Raw genomic sequence first — 20,879 nt, 5'->3', positions numbered from 1 at the left:
CTTTCAAACCTAAATTCTTCCATCATCCTACAATTTATGTACCAGGCAGTACCAGGGAGTTCTCCTTTCACTTCCATTTGACCATTCCTTGTGATAATGGGTTTGTAACTCAAGTCATGTGGCCCAACCTCTCCACTTTCTGCCTTTTTGCTGCTCGAAGTAGAGCTCATGAAAATCAGTTAACGCAATTATGTCTTCTTTAGATAGGCTGTTAGTCTGCAGAGAATACATCACATATCCACAGAAATCTTTGGATTTGAAAGGTTTTTATGTTCTTGTTACCATAAGGAGTCTGGCTTTAGCATGCAGCTTGCTAAGAATACAGTCTCATAACAGGCTATTTTTTCAATGCAATGAAGATATTCTTATCTCAAGAGATGTTCACGCTCCATTATTATTTATCAGTCTAAACATACAAAGAAAGGGAAGAAACACACAACAAAAATCTCAACTCTATCCCACACTTCAAGGCATAGCAGCAGAAACCTCTAAAACTTTTGGCTGCTAGAAAGCTGTGCATTCTGCAACTGTAACTTCAAATACACAAATTCTGCAAAAAGAATGATCCTTATTTTAAAAATACACAAGAGACAGTAATAGCAATAGATATAAATTACTCAAAGAGGCACACATTAGACTTAAAGCATTATCAGTATCTTTTAATTAAAAAAAAGAAAAGATATCAACAGATATCCAGCAGCTAAGGTGGTAACAGAATCCTTCTTTGCTTCTAGCCTCTGTATAGCTCCATCAAGCAAGGCAAGATATGTCCCAACAAACTTCATGTGCTTTCCAACAGTGTCAATACAAATAATATACTTGAAAATGATAGCTGTACCTCCAGAAAACTCCTTTATTCCAGAAGCATTATATTCATGCCAGTGAAATACCTCCAGAGATTCAGCAAGGGCTGCTTTTTAACTGAAACAGATAACCTTTTCTAACTCTGTATTCAGAGACAAGATCAGCACAGCCAGAATCTGGATAAATATCCTGTTTGACACTCCCTCAGAACTGGAGAAATTAATCATTTTCACTCCACCTGTGTTGTTCTTGGCATGCTGGTCAATGAAAATCCTTCACTGCAGGATGTGCTGCAATGACTGCACACATGTATGAGGACTGCCTGTGTTTTGGAAGTTACCAGGCCACTGGCTGACAGCAGAATGCTGCAGCTGGTGTCACTGCCAGTTTCTCCACTCAGCAGCTCCCCTCTTAGAATGTCTGCACCAAAGGGTGATCTACGCTCACCACTGTGGCTTCTCTTACTGACTGGTCCTAGAGCTGCTGCTACTTCCTGTGGTAGATAGGGACAGGTGATCGGAAGATTACGCGATGTGACGGAAGGCGGCAGGACTCCTTTTCCCCTAATCCCCTGAGATAAGAGATCACCCTAGGAATGTAACTAGGAATGTAGCCCCCCTAATGATAGTAATGCTAGTAACTTTCCACTCCTTACTAACCATAGATGGTACTGCAGACCCCCTCTGACGTAGAGAAGCCCCTTAGACTATAAAACCCCACGAGATGAGACAATAAAGGCCTTTGACCATCTACCACATTAGTATCTGCGTGCTCTTTGGCCCGAGCGACCCTGGTGAGTTTGGGTCGCCATGCTGCTCCTCGAAACCAGGTCGCTTTGCCTTATATCAGAAGGCAACAGCTTCCAGACCTCATTGTGCCATAAAGCTGCTCATGGACCCCAAGCGCCTGCAGCAGCCTCTTACTGCTGCCCTCTTTGCTCTGTGTGACCCACGCCATGCACGGTGCGATAGTCACATCTGCTGCTGTGCCAGGCACCAGCACGGCGTCACGGCCCTGGTACCACAAGGGACTGGCACCGGTACTGGTACTGGAACTAGGACTGGGACTGTTACTGTTACTGGTCCTGGCACTGGAACTGAAACTGTGACTGGCACTGATACTGGGACTGGAACTGGGCCTGGTACTCGTGCAGCTACAGGGAGAGGTACCTGACAGATATTGGTACCAGAACTCGAACTGGGATTGATACTGGCACTAGTACCGGTAGTGAGACTGGAACTGGGATTGCTACTGGTACTGGTGCTTGGACTTGGACTGGAACTGGGCCTGGTACTGGTTTTAGTACTGGTACAGGTACTTGGACTGGTGTTGGAATTGGGACTGATGCCAAAACTGGGACTGGGCCTGGTAAAGGTACTGGGACTGGCACTGAACTGGTATTGATACTGGCACTGGGCCTGGTGTTTGTACTGGTACAGGTACTTGGACTGGTTTTGGAACAGGGACTGGTGCTGGAACTGGGACTGGTGCTGGCATAGGCAGTGGTATTGATAGTGGAACTAGGCCTGGTACTGGTGTTGGCACTGGACAGGAGTTTGGACTGTTTCTGGCACTGGGACTGGAGCTGGAGGCGGTGTTGGGGTCGGTACTGTGCCGGCGCCGGTACGGGAGGCAGCGCTGACACCGCGGCCCAGGGAAGGGCCCAGGGACCGGACCTGACGGGCCCAGGGACCGGACCTGGCGCTGGGCCCTCCCCATCCCCTCCCCGCGTCACGACAGCGGCTCCGCCTCCGCCTTCATTTGCATGCCTGCCCCCGACGGGCCAATGGGGCGCGGCCACCGCGGCGCTGACCCCGCCCTCCGCGGCCGCCGGTAACGGAAGCGCCGGGAGCGGAGCGGGCCCCGCGCGCCCGGCCCGCGCGGCGCGGGCGGCCTGGGGGAGCGCGCCCGGTGCGCGCGGCCGCTGCGGTGAGTGCGGGCGGGGCGGAACGGCCGCCGCCGCCGCCCCTCCCCCCGCGCCGCGCCCTCCCCCCGCGCGCCCCGCAGGCCGCCGCCCGCCCCGCCCCGCCCGCGCGCAGCGCGCTGCCAGCTTGGGCACGGGGGCGGGAGGCGGCGGCCGCTGCGTGTGGGGGAGCGGCCTGCGCGCCCGATGCCGGGGTAGTGGTTCCGTGCTAGGCTCGGTGGCCGGGCCGTGCCCTTGAGCGCCCATGGCTGCGGCTCTGGAGGGTGCGGTTACGGGTGGGATCGCGACGGCGGCCCCCGGCAGCACGGAGCGGGTGCGTGGGGGCACAGGTGGGAAGGGCATTGTCACTCCAGCGTGTGTCCCGTACTGGTGCTAGTGCTGCTCCTTCTCCTGCCTCCCCTCCCGAGCCCTGCGGGCTCGCCTCAGGCAAGTGTACTAATCAGGTGTCGTGTTCTCTAAGGAATGGCCAGAGATTCCCTTAGCACTGCCTGTGTTCCCAGCAGGATACTTGTACCAAGCCGATGCATGTAGGGAGAGGAGCCGTTGGCAATAAAGCACGGTGTGCCGGGTGAGGCAGGCAGCACAGGAAGCCACACACAGTAGTCCATTGGGATGCTGCTGTGTTTGTGAGCATCCGGGTGGTGAGACCCTGGCACAGGTTGTCCAGAGAAGCTGTGGATGCACCGTCCCTGGGAGTGTTCAGAGCCAGGTTGCATGGGATTTGGAGCAACCTGGTCCAGTGGAAGGTGTCCCTAACCATGGCAGGGGGATTGAAACCAGATGGTCCTAAAGTTCTCTTCTAAGCTAAAGCATTCTCTGAGTCTGCACACTGTAAAGGATATATATCAGTCGAACATGAAGTGCTTATGGAAAAAAGAGGAAGTGCATGGCCAGTAGTACTAAAGCCATTGAGTCACAGCACACAAGTGCTATTCCTGTTTAGGAGGATGTTTTTCCTTAGACATTCGTTTAATTTGAGCTGTTCTGGTAGCTCCTGGACCAATAGAAACAGTGCTAATGATGGGAATTGAGACCCTTCTCAAAATGCTACCTAATGCTTATAAATGGTGTGCATTTGATTTTGAATTAATCAGTAATTCCTTCAAACATTTTGGATTTGTGTCACCTTTGAGAACAGTTCTCTTGTTTTTATGGCTTTTCATATTAATGCCTTCAGGTGTTTCCTCCACACTTCTAAAGTATCCTGGAATCTACCTGTTTACCCTAGGCTTTGTGATGAGGGTACAAATATGTGGGTTGAATGTATGATTTTTGAAAGGCATGGGAATAACTATCTCCTTTTAAATGGTTTACTCTGGAGAGAATAATGAGATGCCCCTGGAGGACTCTAAGTGTGTTGTCAGGCACAGATAATCATGCCTTCCCTGCTTATAAGGCATGTCCTCTTGTTCAAAAGACATCACTGGTTTGACTATCAGAGTCAAGGCCCTGAACTAATGGGCTGGGAGGGAGCTGAGCTCACCACTTTAATGGGAGCATGAGGAAACAAAACATTACCAAGAAAAGCCTGAATTGCTTTCCTCATCTTCAAAGAAGTGCAGCCTACCTCTGGCTGCTCTCAGTAGGATAGAACATAGTCAAATACTTATCCAAGAGGAAGAATCAAATTGAAGGTGGAAGATTTTCACCAAAAGATGTTGGCCAGTTGTGCTTTTAACACCAAAGGAATGTAGGCTCTGTGGCTGCATTGCTGTGGGTAACAGAAGAGATGCTGACAGATGCCCTCTGAAGCAAAGAATGGTTTTTTTATCTCTTTCAAAATACTTTTTCTGAGCAGCCGATGAACCTTTGTGTAGTGCTGCTTGAACTTGAGGCAGCAATCCATACAAGGAGCCTTGGGTAGGCTTTCACTGAAGCAGGTTTGCCCTCAGATTCTGCAATTTGGTGATGTTTTGGAGATCCACTTATGATTCCCCTGATAAGAGGTTTCTCAGATTTTTTTTTTTCCAAACAACTACAGAAATACAACTATCTTGGGAAAAATGGGGGATGAAGGGTTGTGCCAGAAGTCCCTCCTGCTCTGAACTGCTGCCCCAGTAGCACTGGCCAAAACGGGGATGCCTACTTTCAGTCTCTGGTATTTGTCTTCTTTAGGTCTCTATTTTTTCTGGGTTGAAGTGACCAGGAAACAACTGAAGCATCCAGGATACTAACTGCACATTGTTTGACTTGTGCTGAAGGGTGTTGTTTCACTTCTTGGAAAAAAGTGAACTTGAGGACATATTTGGGCAGAGTGCCAAAGTGTTTTGCTTAAACAGAGTGGATGAATTGCTGACCTTTTCTGGGTGTGGGGCAAGTTTTTTGTCTGAAAGATTCCCTGAAACTTAGAATTTTTGCTTGGGGAGGTTGTTGCAGAAAATTGACACATTAGGAAATACACGCAAATAGAGGTGAGCACTTTCAGAGTTTTCAGAATTTAATATTTTCAGAATTTATTTGTTGTCAAACAAAGAATGAGCTGAATTCTGGCAGGGACTGTTCTTCTAAAGGTATTCTGGCATAGCTCTTGGTAGACCTAAACTTGTCTAGCTGCTTTTTGAACTTCCATAGATTTGCAGCAACCACACCATACCATGAAAAGAAATTCCATATGTTGCCATCTGGTTAATGAAGTTTTTCTTTTACTTACTTTGAACTTGATATGTGCAACCTTCAATAGGTGTCTCCTCCATCTGGCAGAAGAAAATGTGATTCTTTATTCCCTATTTGGTTTTGTCATGATTTTGTAGACCTCTGCTGTATCCTCTCCTCAGTTCTTTTTCTTCCATCCTTCAAAATCCCAACTGTGGGAGTCATTGCTTGTGTGGGAGCCAGTCTGGCTTTTGGTGTGAACTTTTTCTATAAATACAAGTAAAGAGTATCAGGAATTTTACTGTGTCATTTTTAACTGAGTGCATTAGGGGTAAAAATTCTTCTTCATGCAATGGGAAGGAATAATCTACTGTGATCTTTCATGGTTAAATAATTGTATTCTTTGTCTTAGTATTATTTTTTTTTCTTACAACTATTGATTTCCAGTCTGATTTGTTCACTGCTGGTGAGTACGTAGTAGGTGTTTCCATCAAGCTGTTGCATGTAACCCCAACATCTCTTTCTTGTGAAGTAGGAATGAAGAACCTGTTGTATATTTCTGAGTGGCCTTGATCCTACAACCATCAGTATGAAATTCAGTACCTCTCTTTGATCACATAAAGCCTATAGTTCTTGCCTTTACTGTCACACTTTACATACAATTATGAAAATTTTGCAAGTGTTTAGCTAAGTTAAAAGATAATACTGGATAAGTAGCAAATTGAGAATTTTTCTCTGGAAAAGAAAGATCAGTCCTCAGCCTGATACGATTTTTTTGGTAGTTACTGCAAATGCACTTTATTTTGCTTTTTTAATAAATTTCTCTAAATTTTGTGTCTATGTGTGTGAATGTTTCAGGAAATGCTTCAAGGACCATCAGAAGATGTGTTTGCAAAGATGGAAAGTTCAGTTGAAGACATGGATACCTCCGATACGCAGTGGGGCTGGTTTTATTTGGCAGAGTGTGGTAAATGGCATATGTTTCAGGTAAATACCTATGAAGTTATATTGGCTCTGATGGATCCCATACGTCACATTACCTATGGCTGAGTTTGTCTTTTTGTGCTTTTTCTTTTATTTTGAAGACTGACTCAAACAGTCACTGCTCTGTCAGCAGTGAAGATATTGAAAGGAGTTTCCGAGCAGACCCCCGTGGATCTCTGTCTTTTACCACTGCAAAGTTTAACTACACACTGGACTTTTCAGGTATGTGTCTTGCCAAAGAGTAAACTGAAACAATAGAAGGTCTCAGATACACCAGCACATTTGTTCATTCAGCAGGTTATTGTCTTCATATCTGGTGTGAAAACATGATTAAGAATGTCTTTTTTACTGGAAAGTACATAGCAGTTTTTAGAAACAGCTGCTCTGTTACATTTTTTGTGTAGTTTATTAATTAAGTAGCAAGTTTTGTTTGATAACACTGCATTGGAGTTCCTACTGTTTGCTCCCGCTGCAAGTGACATGTAGGATACATCTCTTGAACTGGGAAGGTTGAACCTTTTTTCTTTAATGTGCAGCTGCCTGTAAGCTTGGAAACATCTTCCATTAATTCTGTATAAGAAACATTGCTGTAAAGGAGGCTTCCTGCAAAATACTGGCATCAGAATGATTTAATAATTCAGCAGGTAGTTGAAGCCAGTTCTGTTCTCAGAATAACAAGGAGATAGAGAAAAAGATTTACTGGTAGATTGTAAAGATCTTGCTTATGCTGTTCTTGTAAATTACAGAGTATTACAGGTTTCTAAGGTATGTAACTATAAAGGTAATCTGTTCTTTGTTCACAGGTGTGTTCTAGTAACTTTTTTTTAGTTTTTCTATTCATAGATGGTTTATTTTCCGATTAAATTACAAAACAGTTATATGCTTAAATATAGGAAATTAAGGAAATAAACACATATTCCAATATAAGTATTCAAATGTCAAATATTTCAAATACAGAAAGTGGGGACTGGGTTGAACAGCAATATACTGGCAGTAAGGTGGTATCTAACAATACAAGGAGTTTTATGCTTATTTGTGTTGAAATGTCTTTTTATTAAAAACTGTGTTTTGCACCCAGAATAAAAACACTACACTATAAGCAAATGGTAAAGAGCAGTTTTTATGTTACTCTCTTTAGGTCGCGATGTCTTACACTAAGAATAGTGTATTCTTTGTCATCCCTTTCAAGTCAGTGGAAGTCCTGACTGTGATTTAGTGGGACTGAATGTTAGATGGATATTTTAAAAATATATCTTTTGTGTGTGTAATATTTGGGGACATGAGTCCCCAACTCATGTAAATGACAATGCATTTAGATATATTTATTGAAAATGCTGATTTGTTACTTGTTGAAATAGAATTCCTGTCAAGTAGCTTAGGGTGTAGTAACATTCTTTTAAATAATGATACTTAAATGTTTCATATGCTGTAGATGAATTCCTAAAAATTTCTCCCTAATTCTTGTTTTATGCACAGTGATGAAACAAATCAACCTAACTACCCTTAAACAACGTCCAATAAAGCGAGCTCCCTTTGCAATCAATTCATTCAGGTAAGGAAATAAGAGGAAGACTCCTTATTTTTCTTTTATTCCTGTTTCTTCTAAGTAAAATGAAACCAAAGTGTTTTATCTTTATTGTTTATATTTATTTGCTTTTGGAGTCACTTGCTCTGAATACCTGTTGAATGAGAATTGCTGCAGGGAAGCAGCTCCAAAAAATGGAATCCAGTGACTCCATAAATTATTTAGAAGTAGTATTGTAACAGCAAAAAAAAAGGGTGAGTTATATGTTGTGCCTATATTTTACTCATTTACTCTAAACTCACTTGGAGTTTAAGAAATTGTGTTGTAATAATTCTTTTATGAGTTTAATTGCTTTAGATTGTCAGTTTTCTTGCCATTTGATCAGTCATTAGATGTAAAGCTGAGCTGATGTAAAGCTGGAGCTCACTAAACAATAAACTAAGCTATGCAGATGAAATTGAGTAAATGGGATATGTGGATTTTTTTCCCCAAATAGTTTCAGAGAAAAAAATTTAGTTCTGAATTGTAGTGTGGTTATACATTAAAAAAGAAATTTGTCATTTGTCATAAGAAATGTAGTAGCAATCTGTTTACACTGACTTTCAAGAAGACTGTTTTTGAAGTGCCAACTTTTTTTCAGTAGATATTTGCTAAATAGTGCATACAATGACGTGGCAATTTACTTTGTTCTTTGAATAATTGCATTCAGTATTCTTATTTCCATGTGGTGACATTTTTTACTTTCAGGAGATTTCTTCTTTTAGTCCCAGTTTTAAGGCTTAAGAGCTTCAATGTATGTAGTGCATGTGCTTAAACCACTCTTTTTTAGTAGCTCTGTATAAACTTCATGGGGGTTTGCTTTTTTTGCACACTGTGTTGTTTGGAGCAGGAGTTTGACAGGAAGAAAATGCCTCATGTCTTTGAAGTGATGTGCTTTTACCTTTTTTGTTTGAAGTTTCATCTGTGAAAATGAGGCTATCCCTATGCCTTCCCACTGGGAGAATGTAAATACTGAGGAGCCATACCAGGTAAGAGTTGGTATGCAACTTGGTCAAAAACATGTGACAACGAAATAATGCATCGAATTGAAATCACACTAACCTCTTTTTTTCCAGCTTATTCCATTGCAAAAGAAAACAAATGAATATAATGAAGTTTCTAGTCTCTTTGGAAAAACAATGGATAGCCACCGAATTAAAAGAATTAAGAGAATACAAAATCTAGACTTGTGGGAGTTTTTTTGCAGGTGAGATTATTTCTAAAACCAACAGTTTTAGGATTGTTAATGGAGAAAAGTTTTAAGTCATGCAGCAGAAATATGTTTAACTGTTTTTACTATTAATGAATTTGTTGTTACATTTTAACTTTTAAAAATTTTCTTATTTGTCATTTCTCTTTATTGAAAATTTAATTTTCAAGACCATATAGCTTCTACAGGTGCAGAAATTGAATACTTGTAGAAATTCATTAGATAAAACTGTAGCATAGATAATGTATTTAAGGTGTTCAGGATATCTGTGTGGTAGATGCCCATGATCTTTACAGTGAAGTAAGGAGAAATAAATTAGCTTTTTGTAAAATGATTGCTTGAGAGGCTTGTATTATTTTAATTTTTACTGAATAAAGCAAATTAATATTTCAGTCTTTTTAAATTTCTCAATTTTATGAAGCATAGGACAGAATTAAGTGTCTAATGAACACATAGTTATGCAATTCTTTTAAATTTAATGTCTTAAAAAACCTTCTTGTAAGTTCTTGGCTTTTCCCTCTGCATATTGTGCTGGCCTGGAAGAAGTAGGAAGTGCCCAGTTTGGTATCCACTTATTTTTTGGTGTCAGTCTTAAACAATCGTACTTGCCAAAAGTTATTTGTGCATCTTGTAGGAAGGAGTGCGTATCAGGAGGTTTAAATATGTTTTACTCAAATAAAAAAATTTAGACTAAAATAAAGAGTGAGGAAACAACTAACCAGATGTATACTAAAATCTTGCATAAGTTACATGATTTTTTTAAAGATATGTCATTTATTGTTAATTTAAAGCTATATCAACATGTGTGAGGAAGTGAAATTCCTTATGTATGTTAATGGTTAAGAGAGTTACCCAACTTTTAGTTTCTTTTTTGTCTTCATGGAATAAGGAAGAGGGTCAGCAGAACTGCTGCCTTGGACTTCTAGAGGTCAAACTTTGGGTTGTTCAGGAGATTGTTTGACAGAGTCCATTGTGAGGCAGGCCTGAAGGGCAGACGAGTCCAGGAAGACTGAACACTCTTCAAGAGGGAAATCCTAAAGGCTCTGGAGCAGGCTGTCCCCATGTGCTGAAAGACAAGTAGTTGGGGAATAAGGTCATCCTGGCTGAACAGAGAACTTTGGCTGGAATTCAGACAAAAAAGAGGGTTTATGACCTTGGGAACATGGGGCAGGCAACTCAGGAGGAGTAAAAGATGTTGAGATCTTTTGCAGGGAGAAAATTAGAAGGGTCAAAGCCCATTTAGAACCTAATTTGGCCACTGCTGTAGAAGACAATAATTTTTTTTTTTTTTTAATAAATCATCAACAAAAGGAGGGCTATAGAGAATCTCTGTCCTTTACTGGATATGGGGGAAACATAGTGACAAAGGATGAAGAAAAGACTGAGGCAACAAAGGCATTAATATTAAGACCAGTTGTTATCTGGGCACCCAGACCCTGAGCTGGGAGACAGAAGTGGGGAGCAAAATGCAGCCCTCATAATCCAAGAGAATATGGAAGCTGCTACCCCACACAAGTCTATGGGAATGTATGGACTCTACTGGAGGGTACAAAGGGAGCTGGGACGGTGCTCACTGAGCCACTTCCAACCATTTACCAGCAGTTGGCTCACTGGGGAGGTCCCAGTTGCCTGTGGTTGAGCAAGTGAGATGCCCATGCACAAGAAGAGCTGGAAGGAGGATCCAGAGAGCTACAGACCTGTCAGGCTGAGTGAGCTCAGTGCCAGGGAAGGTCAAGGAACAGCTCATCCTGAGTGCCATCACACAGCATGTGCAGGGCAACCAGGGGTCAGGCCCAGCCAGGATAAGTTTAGGAAAGGCAGGTCCTGCTTGATGACCAACCTCACCTCCTTCTGTGACAGGGCGACCCACTAAGTGGATGAGGGAAAGGCTGCAGTTATTTTTTACCTGGACTTCAGTAGAGCCTTCAACACTGTTTTCCCACAACATTCTCCTGGAGAATTGGCTGCTCATGGCTCGGACAGGTGCACTGTTTGCTGGGTAAAAAGCTGTCTGGATAGGCAGGCCCAGAGAGAGGTGGTGAATGGAGCTACAGAATCCAGCTGGTCACCAGTGGGGTCCCCAGGGCTCAGTGTTGAGGCCAGTCCTGTATAATATCTTTATTTGGGATCAGGACAGGGGGATCAAGGGCACCCTCAGTAAGTTTGCAAATGTCATCAAGCTGGGTGGGAGTGTGGATCTACTGAGGGGCAGGAAGGCTCTCCAGAGGGATCTGGACAGGCTGGATCCATGGGCTGAGTCCAGTTGTGAAGTTCAGTAAAGTAAAATGTCTGCCCTTGGGTCACAAGACGGTGCTGTCGGCTTGCACATACTGGTGAAGAAATTATTGCCTGGTAGTATATTACAAAGAAATAGGTATTCCAGCATTTCAAATTCACTTCTTTTGGTGTCCCAGGTAGGAAAGTTGAAAAGAGCATGATGCTTAGTCTAGCATCTCAGTTTTGAGTTGTCAAGGAGTACAACAAGTAAAAGAAGGTGTTGGTCAGTGAGATTGATGACCAGTTTCAGAAAAAGCTTTTGTTCTTACATAGGTACAAGTAGCATGTATGTCTCTGGGTATTTAGTTTTGCTGTAGGTTTTACCTTTCATTGAGTGAATTGTCTGAATGAGAATTTTCACTGTGCTGGATCAAGTTAATTTTGTTGAACTGGATTATCTTTTCACTGCTTGTACAAGGTGCTAAGATGATGCTTTTTAGAACAGTTGGACCCCTTGATTTCTGTTCCAAATTACCAAAGTGTCCTGTTGTGGTATTTCTTCATTCTGCCCAACCAGCTTGCCAGTGTGCCCAGTATATTTTAAATTTTTATGGTTTTGAAAAAGTGGTAAGATCAATTGATTTAATTGATTGAGCAGTGCTGGAATGATTATTTGCATCACTGTAGTGGTCAGAACACATTTGCCTTTAACAGTAGTTCCCATATTAATAATGATTCTAAATTGACTTGATGAAAATAACTGGTCAGAGACAGTAAAGGACTATCACAGAACATATTTTTATTGATATTCACTTTTTCTATAAATCTGTTCCATTCCCCTGTTTCAAAAGAAGTTACTCAAGGGTACATTTATATATTGTCAGAGATCAACAGCCAACAACAGAGGGCTCTGGTTGAAGAAATTTCAGATGTTCAGCACAACTAGCCCTTAGATCAGTTTTTGCTGGTTTGCCTAGTGCTTCATAATCTACCAACTTTGTTATCCCTTCCACCATGACATTAAAGCAGGTGGAGGAAACAAAATGTGCAAAATTGCCTTTCTTTTAAAGATGTATCTGCTGAAAATGACCACACTGAAACTAATAACACATGAACAATGTTGATAAAATTGGTGTAGAAAGACTTTTTTTTTAAATCTTAGACTATGTGGGAAAATAGTCCTACAGCATTCAGAAATGTGTGATTTCTAAATATGTACCTTAAGAATTCCAACGTGTTTGAAACCTAGAGTCATCTAGGCATTTGTAAAGCGGAATGTGTTAGGTCTGCACCCTCAGCAGTGTTTTCACAGTAGTAATTTAGTGTGTTTGTACAACTATTTATTTATTATGTATTTATTGTGTACAACTATTTATTTATAATATATTTATTGTATACAGCTATTTATTTATTATGTATTTATTGTGTGTTTTCTGTAGGAAAAAAGCTCAGCTGAAGAAGAAAAGAGGTGTCCCAACAATTAATGAGCAGATGCTGTTTCATGGCACCAGTAATGAATTTGTAGAAGCAATATGTATTCATAACTTTGACTGGAGAATAAATGGGATGCATGCTGCTGTGTATGGAAAAGGTAAGTATTGCTGTCACATACTACTGTGAAAGTGTTAACAGCTCAACATTAAGTCTTCCCTGTAGAGTGTACTTTGTGATGCATGCCTTGTGTTTACCCAAGAGCTGTTTAATACAGATCTGCTTTTATGGCAAGTGTAATTAAAGATGCAGTAAGGAATGTAATTGTCACAGTGGCTGGTAGGGCCAGGGAGCATGGGGAAGGGAGCCCAGCAAAGAAGTGTTGATCACAAGACAATCTCTTTACTAAAATGTTCACACTAAAAATATTTGGTCATATTGTTATAACAATTAACAACAAAAAAAGGATTCCTAATGAACATAAAAGAACTGTCATTTTTCATCATGTTGATAGCTATGCTCTGGTAGTCAAACTGTCATGGTAAGAATGTCATCAAATTTTCTTTGTTTTTTTTATTTGAAAGGGACCTATTTTGCAAGAGATGCATCATATTCCAGCCATTTCTGCAAAGAGAGCATGAAGCATGGAGATACTTTCCAGATTCATGGTGTGAACCTGCAGCCTCATCTGCACAGACCAGATAAAGTCATGTTTCTTGCTCGTGTATTAACTGGTGACTATATCGGTGGTGATTCAAAATACATGAGACCTCCTTCAAAAGATGGAAGCTTTGTGAACTTGTATGACAGCTGTGTGGATAATACCTGGAACCCAAAGATCTTTGTCATCTTCGATGCCAACCAAATCTACCCTGAGTACTTAATAGAATTTTGTTAAGTTTGAACTGACTATTGTTTGTGGTTCTTTTAATACTTTTGTTCCTTTTGTAAAGACAACAACAGAGAAACGATGCATGAAAGAGAGGTGAAAGAAAAGCTGGCATACTTTTATGGAGGAGGGAAGCTATTAAATATTTAAGAGAGACTGGTGAACTGTTTTTAAAAATCTGTAAACTTTATTAATGCATTTTTCAAATGTAGAGACTATTACAAATCTGAAGTTGCTTAGTGAGCCTTAAATACATTGAGCATTGCTAAGTTTTCAAAGGCAAGATTTATGTTTTGATTTTCTAAAGTGTATTAAAAGTGGTTAGAAATATGCCTCTAATATGGTATGCATATGATGAAATTAATCTTTTATAAAGATTGCCTATAAAGCAAAGTAAGAAAAACAACAGCAAAACCCCAGGGGACATGGCTACTTGTGTGTGTATGCGTGTGTGTGTGTCCGTGTTCTGTAGTACATGTTACTTTGTTTGGAGGTCTCTCAGTTTGGATTCTAAACCTGAAATAGAAAAAGAACCTACAGCTCCTTCATCAGTTTCCTCCAGATAAAGTTCAACAAAGTTGTAAGGTTTAACTTTATGTACCTTTTACTGTAAGCTTTGATTATATACTGGGAAAATAACAAAGCCATTTCAGTAGGATTTGACAGTTTGTTTTGATGGAAATGAGGCCTGTAAACTTGTGGTTGTTAGTTGTTTGGTATGTAACTGTTGGGCTCACTGTTGGGATATCATATGCCTTTCTCAGTTCTTATCCTATGGAATTTTTGCCATCCTGTTGCAGTATTCATGAACTGTGATTGTGTCTGGTCAGAGTTTAAGATACACTCAGTGCTCATATACTTGGTGTTACTGAAGACAACATTTAGATTAACTTAACTGTAAACAATGCAGTTAAACTAATAAGGAACATTTCAAAAGGTGCCATCCTTTAGCTTTTAAACACTACAATAGAAAGCTTTCAGTAACATTTGTGTAGACCAGGTTTTCATAACTGGTATGTTTGTGAAGTTGAAGGGTATTTTTCACATGTAGAAAGAGCAAAAGAGACAATATTTGGATAAAGAGCAAACCTGAGTACCTAAACACATGAAGAGGCTGAAATGCACTGTTGTGTGAACGATCTGCTATGGAATTGTGTCCCTAGTGTGCTTTGTTAAAGGACCTAAGTAGCACTAATGGACAAAGTCAAAGTTGAAACCTTTCCAGGATTTTTCTTTGGCTATGGCCAGTAACAGGTCCCTGTAGAATTGGTATATAATTGTGGCAGATATAGAATGATCTCTGTTGGTTTGTTATAGAATTGTTAATGGACTTTTTGGATCAAAGGCTGTGTTTAAAATGCATTGCATTTAAAGGCACTGCAGCTGCTGGCATGACCAGGTCTGCTCAAAGTCGTGCTGAACTGGTGGAACTGGAAGCATGAGATGATGACATATCTGGCATCGTAACTGAGGACACAAATATCTCTTCCTTCTCCTGTGTGCTGTTACTGTTGTGTATCAATGGGTCTTGCATAAGTTGTTTATCTGTTTCTGTTTGTAATTTCATGGCAATTTTCCTGTCCCTAAACCATTTAGGGCTAAAATGCATTTTCCTTTATTTTAGGAAGTATGATTTCTGATCCCAGCTGGGAACTCTAGGTTCTACTCTTGTAGGTGTGATTTGTGTTTGATTCACTACTACACTAGCTCTGCAAAAGGCACTTTGTTCCCCACATTGTATAAAATAATAGCAAATCACGCAGGGAATTTGTGTATTACTGAGTCCTTTTTATTATTACACAGTATTCTACAGAGCATACATTTTGTGACACTAACAAATACATGTGCTGTTGTTCCTTTGATTTGGTATTTTATTTCTTCTGAAACAGATGTTTTTAGTTAAGAAAACTGAAGTTTCTTTTTTAGCGCCTCATGGACAAAAAGTACCGCAATCTTTACTGATCTCTGGGACTTTTTTGTGTGGTGGTGTCTTGTTTGCTGCTTAATTTGAATTGAATGGCACAATCTTAATCTTACTGCACAATTGAAGTTTTATCTTTTCTTTCAATGTTCAATGTGTTCTGCTTTTTGTGCTGATGAATTTTGTTATTGAAGATGTCTGTAAAATAACTGTCCTTTCTCTGGCAAGGGGAGAGTGATTATTATTGCAAGCAAAGTCCAGAACTGTACAAGTAGCCAATACAGGAAATAGTTGGACTTAATAAAAGGAACAGTGAGAAAGAAAGGGAGGAAAATAATTTCTTGGCCTTTGGAGTGTTAAAGAAAAGAGAAGGGATCTTGGTGTGGTTCTGGGGAAGAAAACCTGATACTTTCTGTTACTGTTTCAGGTAGTGAAACTTGGTTCTCCATTTTGGTTTTACACCTGTGCAAGAGAGCATGCCACTCTTTTATGTGTCTTGATCTGAGGTAGAGCTTTCTTACTCAATTACTCTTGTGACAGTGTGTTTTCACATGAGCACAGCACTTCAGGATGACATGGAAAAATAAGATCAGCTCATACTGGTCTCCTGGACCAGCTTTGTTTTTTGCAATTGGTGTGTACTCAGTTATTGCTGAATGGATCTCATTTCATCCAGAGCAGTTTGGGAGAGTGTCTGTCCGCATTCCAGTTCATTTACAGGGTCAGTTTGCACAAACTCTTGCTTTTGTTAGAATCCAAAGGGAGAAAAAAAGGATACAGCTCTGTTTTTTACTAAATGTCTCAGTATACTCTCATCCAAGCTAGATGTGAGATACAGGATGTGATGGCTGGAGTTGGTGAGTTAAATTCAGGACTGCATTGGATGCCAGTTGAGCTGGCAGCTTGAGGACAACTCTCACCCTTTTAAAACATTTATCAGCACAGAATATCATAGCAGGAAAGCTCAAGTGAGTCTGTGCAGTTTACATAGTGGAAATTACTTTCAGGAAGATGAGCACATGTCAGTCTTAAAATTCCTGTGACCTAAATGTCCATCAATGTTGTAACTATTTTTGGCACTGTCCAAAACAGCAGACTTGCAAAACAGCACAGGCTTACTGCAGTATAGCCATCTACTCTTCACGAGTTACAAAAAATACTATGGGGGCTGACAGATGCAATACTTTGCCTCATTTTAAAGGCAGCTGGCCTCTCTTATGCCCCTCTCTGTTAAGCCCCTTTGTTCTCTTTGACTCTGCCTTCCCCTGTTCGTCCCTCACCCCATGCGTGTGTACTGCTCCATTGATTCCTGCACCTCTTGCCGTCTGATCCCCCAATACCATTTCCAAAGTCCAGGATGAAATAACCTTTTGCACACCCTTACATGCTCTTATCAGGTAATGTGATGGATCAGGTTTGGTTTCCATCACTGCCTCCCTTATCATGTCAGCCAGGTTTATCCCCATACATTCCTGTGTCAGAAAAGGTAGTAGAGGAGTAGTCACTCCTTCCACATACTCAGATAATTGTGCCACATAAAACATCCAGCAATTTGAGTGCTATGCTTGTCCTCACTTGGGGATTTAGTTGGAGAGGTCACATTTCCTTCCTATGGTAATGAATGGACAAGAGACAGCTAAGCTGTACAACACCAAGACTGGAAATTTGCATGTTCGAGTGGATTTTTTAATTGGAAAGTGCTCACTTGGATGTACAGAAATAGGGAAAGTATTTGGTGTATATTGCAATAAGGAAAAAAACCTCCAGTTTAGTAGAGAGTATAGGGAAAGGACCTTTTCAGACAGCAATCAGTTCCATGGAATACCGTGCCATAAAATGAGTTTCTCTTCCTTGTGTGCTTTGAGCTGTTAAGAGTTTGATAGTGCTGTCATGTTAAGGATTGCAAACCAGCTGGTTCTGGCTGTTTGCACATTTACTTGCAGACATTTGAAGATTAATTTACTGCTACTACTTTTAGAGTCTTTTGCAAAAGAGATTATGACTCCGCTGCTAAAACAAGTCTGAAGCTATGTTCTTCTCAGCTATTGCCTTTATTGGCTAGAAATGTCATTCATTTCTGTATTTGTATTTTGTATATTGCCTTTGAACATCTTTGAGGTGTTTTTGTTTCAATATTTTCCTTTCTAGAAAAACATTTTTGTAATTAGAGAGGGATGAAAGAAGAATAAGAAAGGATAAATGTATCAGCATTTGGAAGCTGCTGGGTTCATATCCGGAGACGGTGCCAATCAGGAAGGCAGGTAGTGGAAATGACATTATGTTTCCAAGCCAATATCAGTTATATCCATTTCCTGTTTGCCTTCTAACTAATAAATGCCAAATGTAATTTAAAGGGAATGAAATGATAGTGACACCAAAAGCAACAACCTCAAGTGTTTCTTATCTTTACTCAGCTTCTTCACCAATACATTTTTCTTCCCTTGAATTCCTAAAGCAATGTAATATATAAACCAATACAGGCAGTGAGCACCTGACTCGTGTCCAGGTTTCAGGAACAACATAAGGCCTTGGCCTGCTTGCCTCCCTTTTCCTGTTCCCATGCTTTGTTTGCATTCATGTTGCCATAAAGTGAAACAGATGAAGTATCTGGAGCATTGTTAAAAGCTAATTTGTAGTGGGAATATGCTAATGCACTGTATTGTATTAAGTGATGTGTTTGGTTACAGACCTGGAGGTGGCCAAGACGCTCGTATATGTAGTCTTTTTTTCCAGTCAGTATCTACCTTTGAGCTGGTGAAAGTTCCAAGAAAGTAATCCCAGCTGAGAACACTTGGTGCAAATAAGACTTTCAAAGGATGACTGGATATTGGATACACTGTGTTGTTGTCTATGTATTAACTAGGGAGATTACATTAAAAAGATTTATTTCTATAAAGAGACTGGCTGACACAAATACTATCATCACATATTTTAACACAGCTGCTGAAAATACTGTAGCCTGACAAAGCTCTATCAGCTAATTACTGGATGTTTATGAGAGTGACTTAAATAGCTACTCCAGGCTGATATTTTTAAATTGTTTTGAATTTTATTTTTAGTATAAGAAATATGACCCAAAACAATGGGATAAGACAAGGACAAGAGATGGAGAAGTTGGGGTTGGGGCAGGGGGGAATCAGCGGGAGAAAAATGGTTACATAAGTGAAAGGGTGCTTGAGTGTGCATGTACACTGGGGCTGGGGAGTGATGCAAGAAGGGGAGAGAACATAAGAATATTATTGCTTTAAATCTGTCCTTCAAAATTTTTAAATTCAGTTTTCATGCTGATGATCTTCCTGGATGTTTAGCAATGTTTATATATTCCCAGTGGGATGGAGTACGGGATGGAGAGTCAGGGGACTCTCCTGTAGTCAGATTTTCATGTCTTTTGATGCGTTGTGATGAGAGCAGACTTACAGAAGTGATGCACAAATGACACAGAGCTGTCAGAAGTGAGAGGTGTAGCTACAGCACCTCATCTGAGCACTGTTGCAAGGAGCATGGGGAGCAAAGTGCTGCTGTCTGCTGTAAACATAACTGGTTGGCTTCTGGCTTCTTCCACCATGCTTCCTGCAATATCCCCACTCCAGTGACATTGCACACATCTTGTCTTAGCATCTCCTCCATGGCAAGTGTGTGGTATCAAATTTACTGTATTTAATTGACCACTGTAGTGTGGCAAAAGGAGCAAAAATGTTATGGTTTGCATTAACAAATTGGAGAAAACTGCTATTGCTCTAAATTGTCTGCTCCGTGAAGTAATTGATATCTGGAAAGAAACTGTCTTTTGTTGTGTATTACATAAGGTGATGCAATAGATCTCAATTTTTTTTTGGCGTTTAGCTGCTGTGGTGGTAAATATGACCGATTTTCAAATTTCAGAATAGAAACCTATGCTGTCTCTTTGTAAAAAAAACAGGTTTCCATCAAGCATGCTTATAAAGGTGGTGAGTTTCTGAAAGTTCTTCTTTGATGCACAAAATCCCTCACTCAACAGAATTTCATAGCCTATCTATGAGAATTGCATTCAATAAGACAATATAATTCTCTTTATAGTAACCTTTTAAACTGAAAATCCCTGAGTGGAAGGTATGTATCTAACAGAGCCTTGAGCTATCTGTGCACTTTAGGGCTGGAATCTATGTAATGCTTCATCACAGATGGACAGCTTGTGGACAAAAATACAGTTTACCACCTCAGCATGAACGTGGGGGGAATTGGTAAGGCGGTATATAATTAATGCTGGATTTGATCCAGGATACCTTTCCCTTAGGAGAGGAGATCAAGATTTTTAGTGACAGTCTTTTAAAGACTGGTTTATGGTTCAGCAAACTGTGGAATATGGAGTAAAATTAGAACTGTTTCATGGCACAGACTGAGAGAGAAGTCCTTCCACTGTACTGCTGGCTCCACATCCTCAGAGGGAAACACTCTAAAATGGTGTTTTTCTTTTAAAATAAAAATTAAATGCTAATTCTTTTCAGTTTGAGAAATATGAAGAGCATGGCTGTAAAATGTGATGGGGAAAAAAAATCAACTTGAAGAACTGCTTTTAATGTTCCCCTGGGAATGTTGTGGTTTTTAATATTTCAGAAATGGGTTTGCTTAGCCCTGAGGGAAAGGGATTGGAAGAGCATGATAGACATGAGCCTGCACGAAGACTGTACGTTCAGTATTAAGAGGGAAGAAATAGGTCACTGTGTATTAGAGAGCTTGTTTGGTTTCCTTTAAAGCCACAAGAGACAGCAACTGCTGAGCTGCAGTTAGGAAGCTGCCCTGTATTCTGAGGGATGGGGCAAATAAGCAATGTAGATGTCCTTGTTTTACACAAATACTCCTGTCAATTCATGCCTTCTTGTGGAGCTGATGGTGCCTCACTGGAAAAAGTGCCCATTTATGCAACAGCTCTAGTTATTCATATGCCAATGCTGAGCTGCACATGGCTTAACGAAAACATTTTTGATGTGTGTTATATGAAAGGAAATACTTTTCTTGTTATTTTTTGATAGTTTATTATACATTATGCCTGAGAATGTTCCTTCCCAACACCCAGAAAGCCAAGCAAAAGAATCAAGATGCCTTCATGGAGGAACAAGGAGCTCCTGACTGAACTCAGACATCCAAAGGAAGCATACAAGTGGTGGCAGCAAGGAAAGGTGGTCCAGGGGGAAAACAGCAGTGCTGTCCTGAGCTTGCATGGACAGGGTGAGGAAAGTCAAAGCAGCCAGGAGAGACAACAACAACAATGCTGAATTATTCAACAAGGAATTGAGGGATATCTCTAGTTCATCTGCCCTTGTCCTTCTGGAAGATTTTAACTTCCCAGGCATCAACTGGTTAGTA

General features: G+C 40.7%; 2 protein-coding genes across 2 annotated transcripts; one reads left to right on the top strand and one right to left on the bottom strand.

Annotated features, from left to right (window-relative positions):
- Positions 1-1,957: 1,957 nt before the first annotated feature.
- Positions 1,958-3,070, bottom strand: LOC131572393 (tetra-peptide repeat homeobox protein 1-like). Its single transcript, XM_058825564.1, has one exon. The coding sequence runs from the start codon at positions 3,068-3,070 to the stop codon at positions 1,958-1,960; it is 1,113 nt and encodes a 370-aa protein (XP_058681547.1).
- LOC131572197 (protein mono-ADP-ribosyltransferase PARP11-like) lies at positions 2,643-16,123 on the top strand. Its single transcript, XM_058825239.1, has 8 exons — positions 2,643-2,733; positions 6,179-6,307; positions 6,406-6,526; positions 7,781-7,856; positions 8,785-8,857; positions 8,945-9,075; positions 12,735-12,886; positions 13,311-16,123. Exons 2-8 carry the CDS (start codon positions 6,182-6,184, stop codon positions 13,622-13,624), a joined length of 993 nt encoding a protein of 330 aa, XP_058681222.1. The 5' UTR covers positions 2,643-2,733; positions 6,179-6,181; the 3' UTR covers positions 13,625-16,123.
- Positions 16,124-20,879: the final 4,756 nt, after the last annotated feature.

The sequence above is a fragment of the Ammospiza caudacuta genome, chromosome 2 (genome assembly GCF_027887145.1).
Source record: "Ammospiza caudacuta isolate bAmmCau1 chromosome 2, bAmmCau1.pri, whole genome shotgun sequence".
NCBI classification, from domain to species: Eukaryota; Metazoa; Chordata; class Aves; order Passeriformes; family Passerellidae; genus Ammospiza; species Ammospiza caudacuta.
Note: the sequence above shows the minus strand (reverse complement) of the source record. Positions and strands in the feature narration are given on the sequence as shown.

Coding starts and splice junctions, on each gene's coding strand:
- LOC131572393 (XM_058825564.1), bottom strand. CDS start 3,070: ATGCCCTTCCCACCTGTGCCCCCACGCACCCGCTCCGTGCTGCCGGGG.
- LOC131572197 (XM_058825239.1), top strand. CDS start 6,182: ATGCTTCAAGGACCATCAGAAGATGTGTTTGCAAAGATGGAAAGTTCA. Junction 6,527..7,780: donor CTACACACTGGACTTTTCAG/GTATGTGTCTTG, acceptor TTTTATGCACAG/TGATGAAACAAATCAACCTA. Junction 12,887..13,310: donor TGCTGCTGTGTATGGAAAAG/GTAAGTATTGCT, acceptor TTTATTTGAAAG/GGACCTATTTTGCAAGAGAT.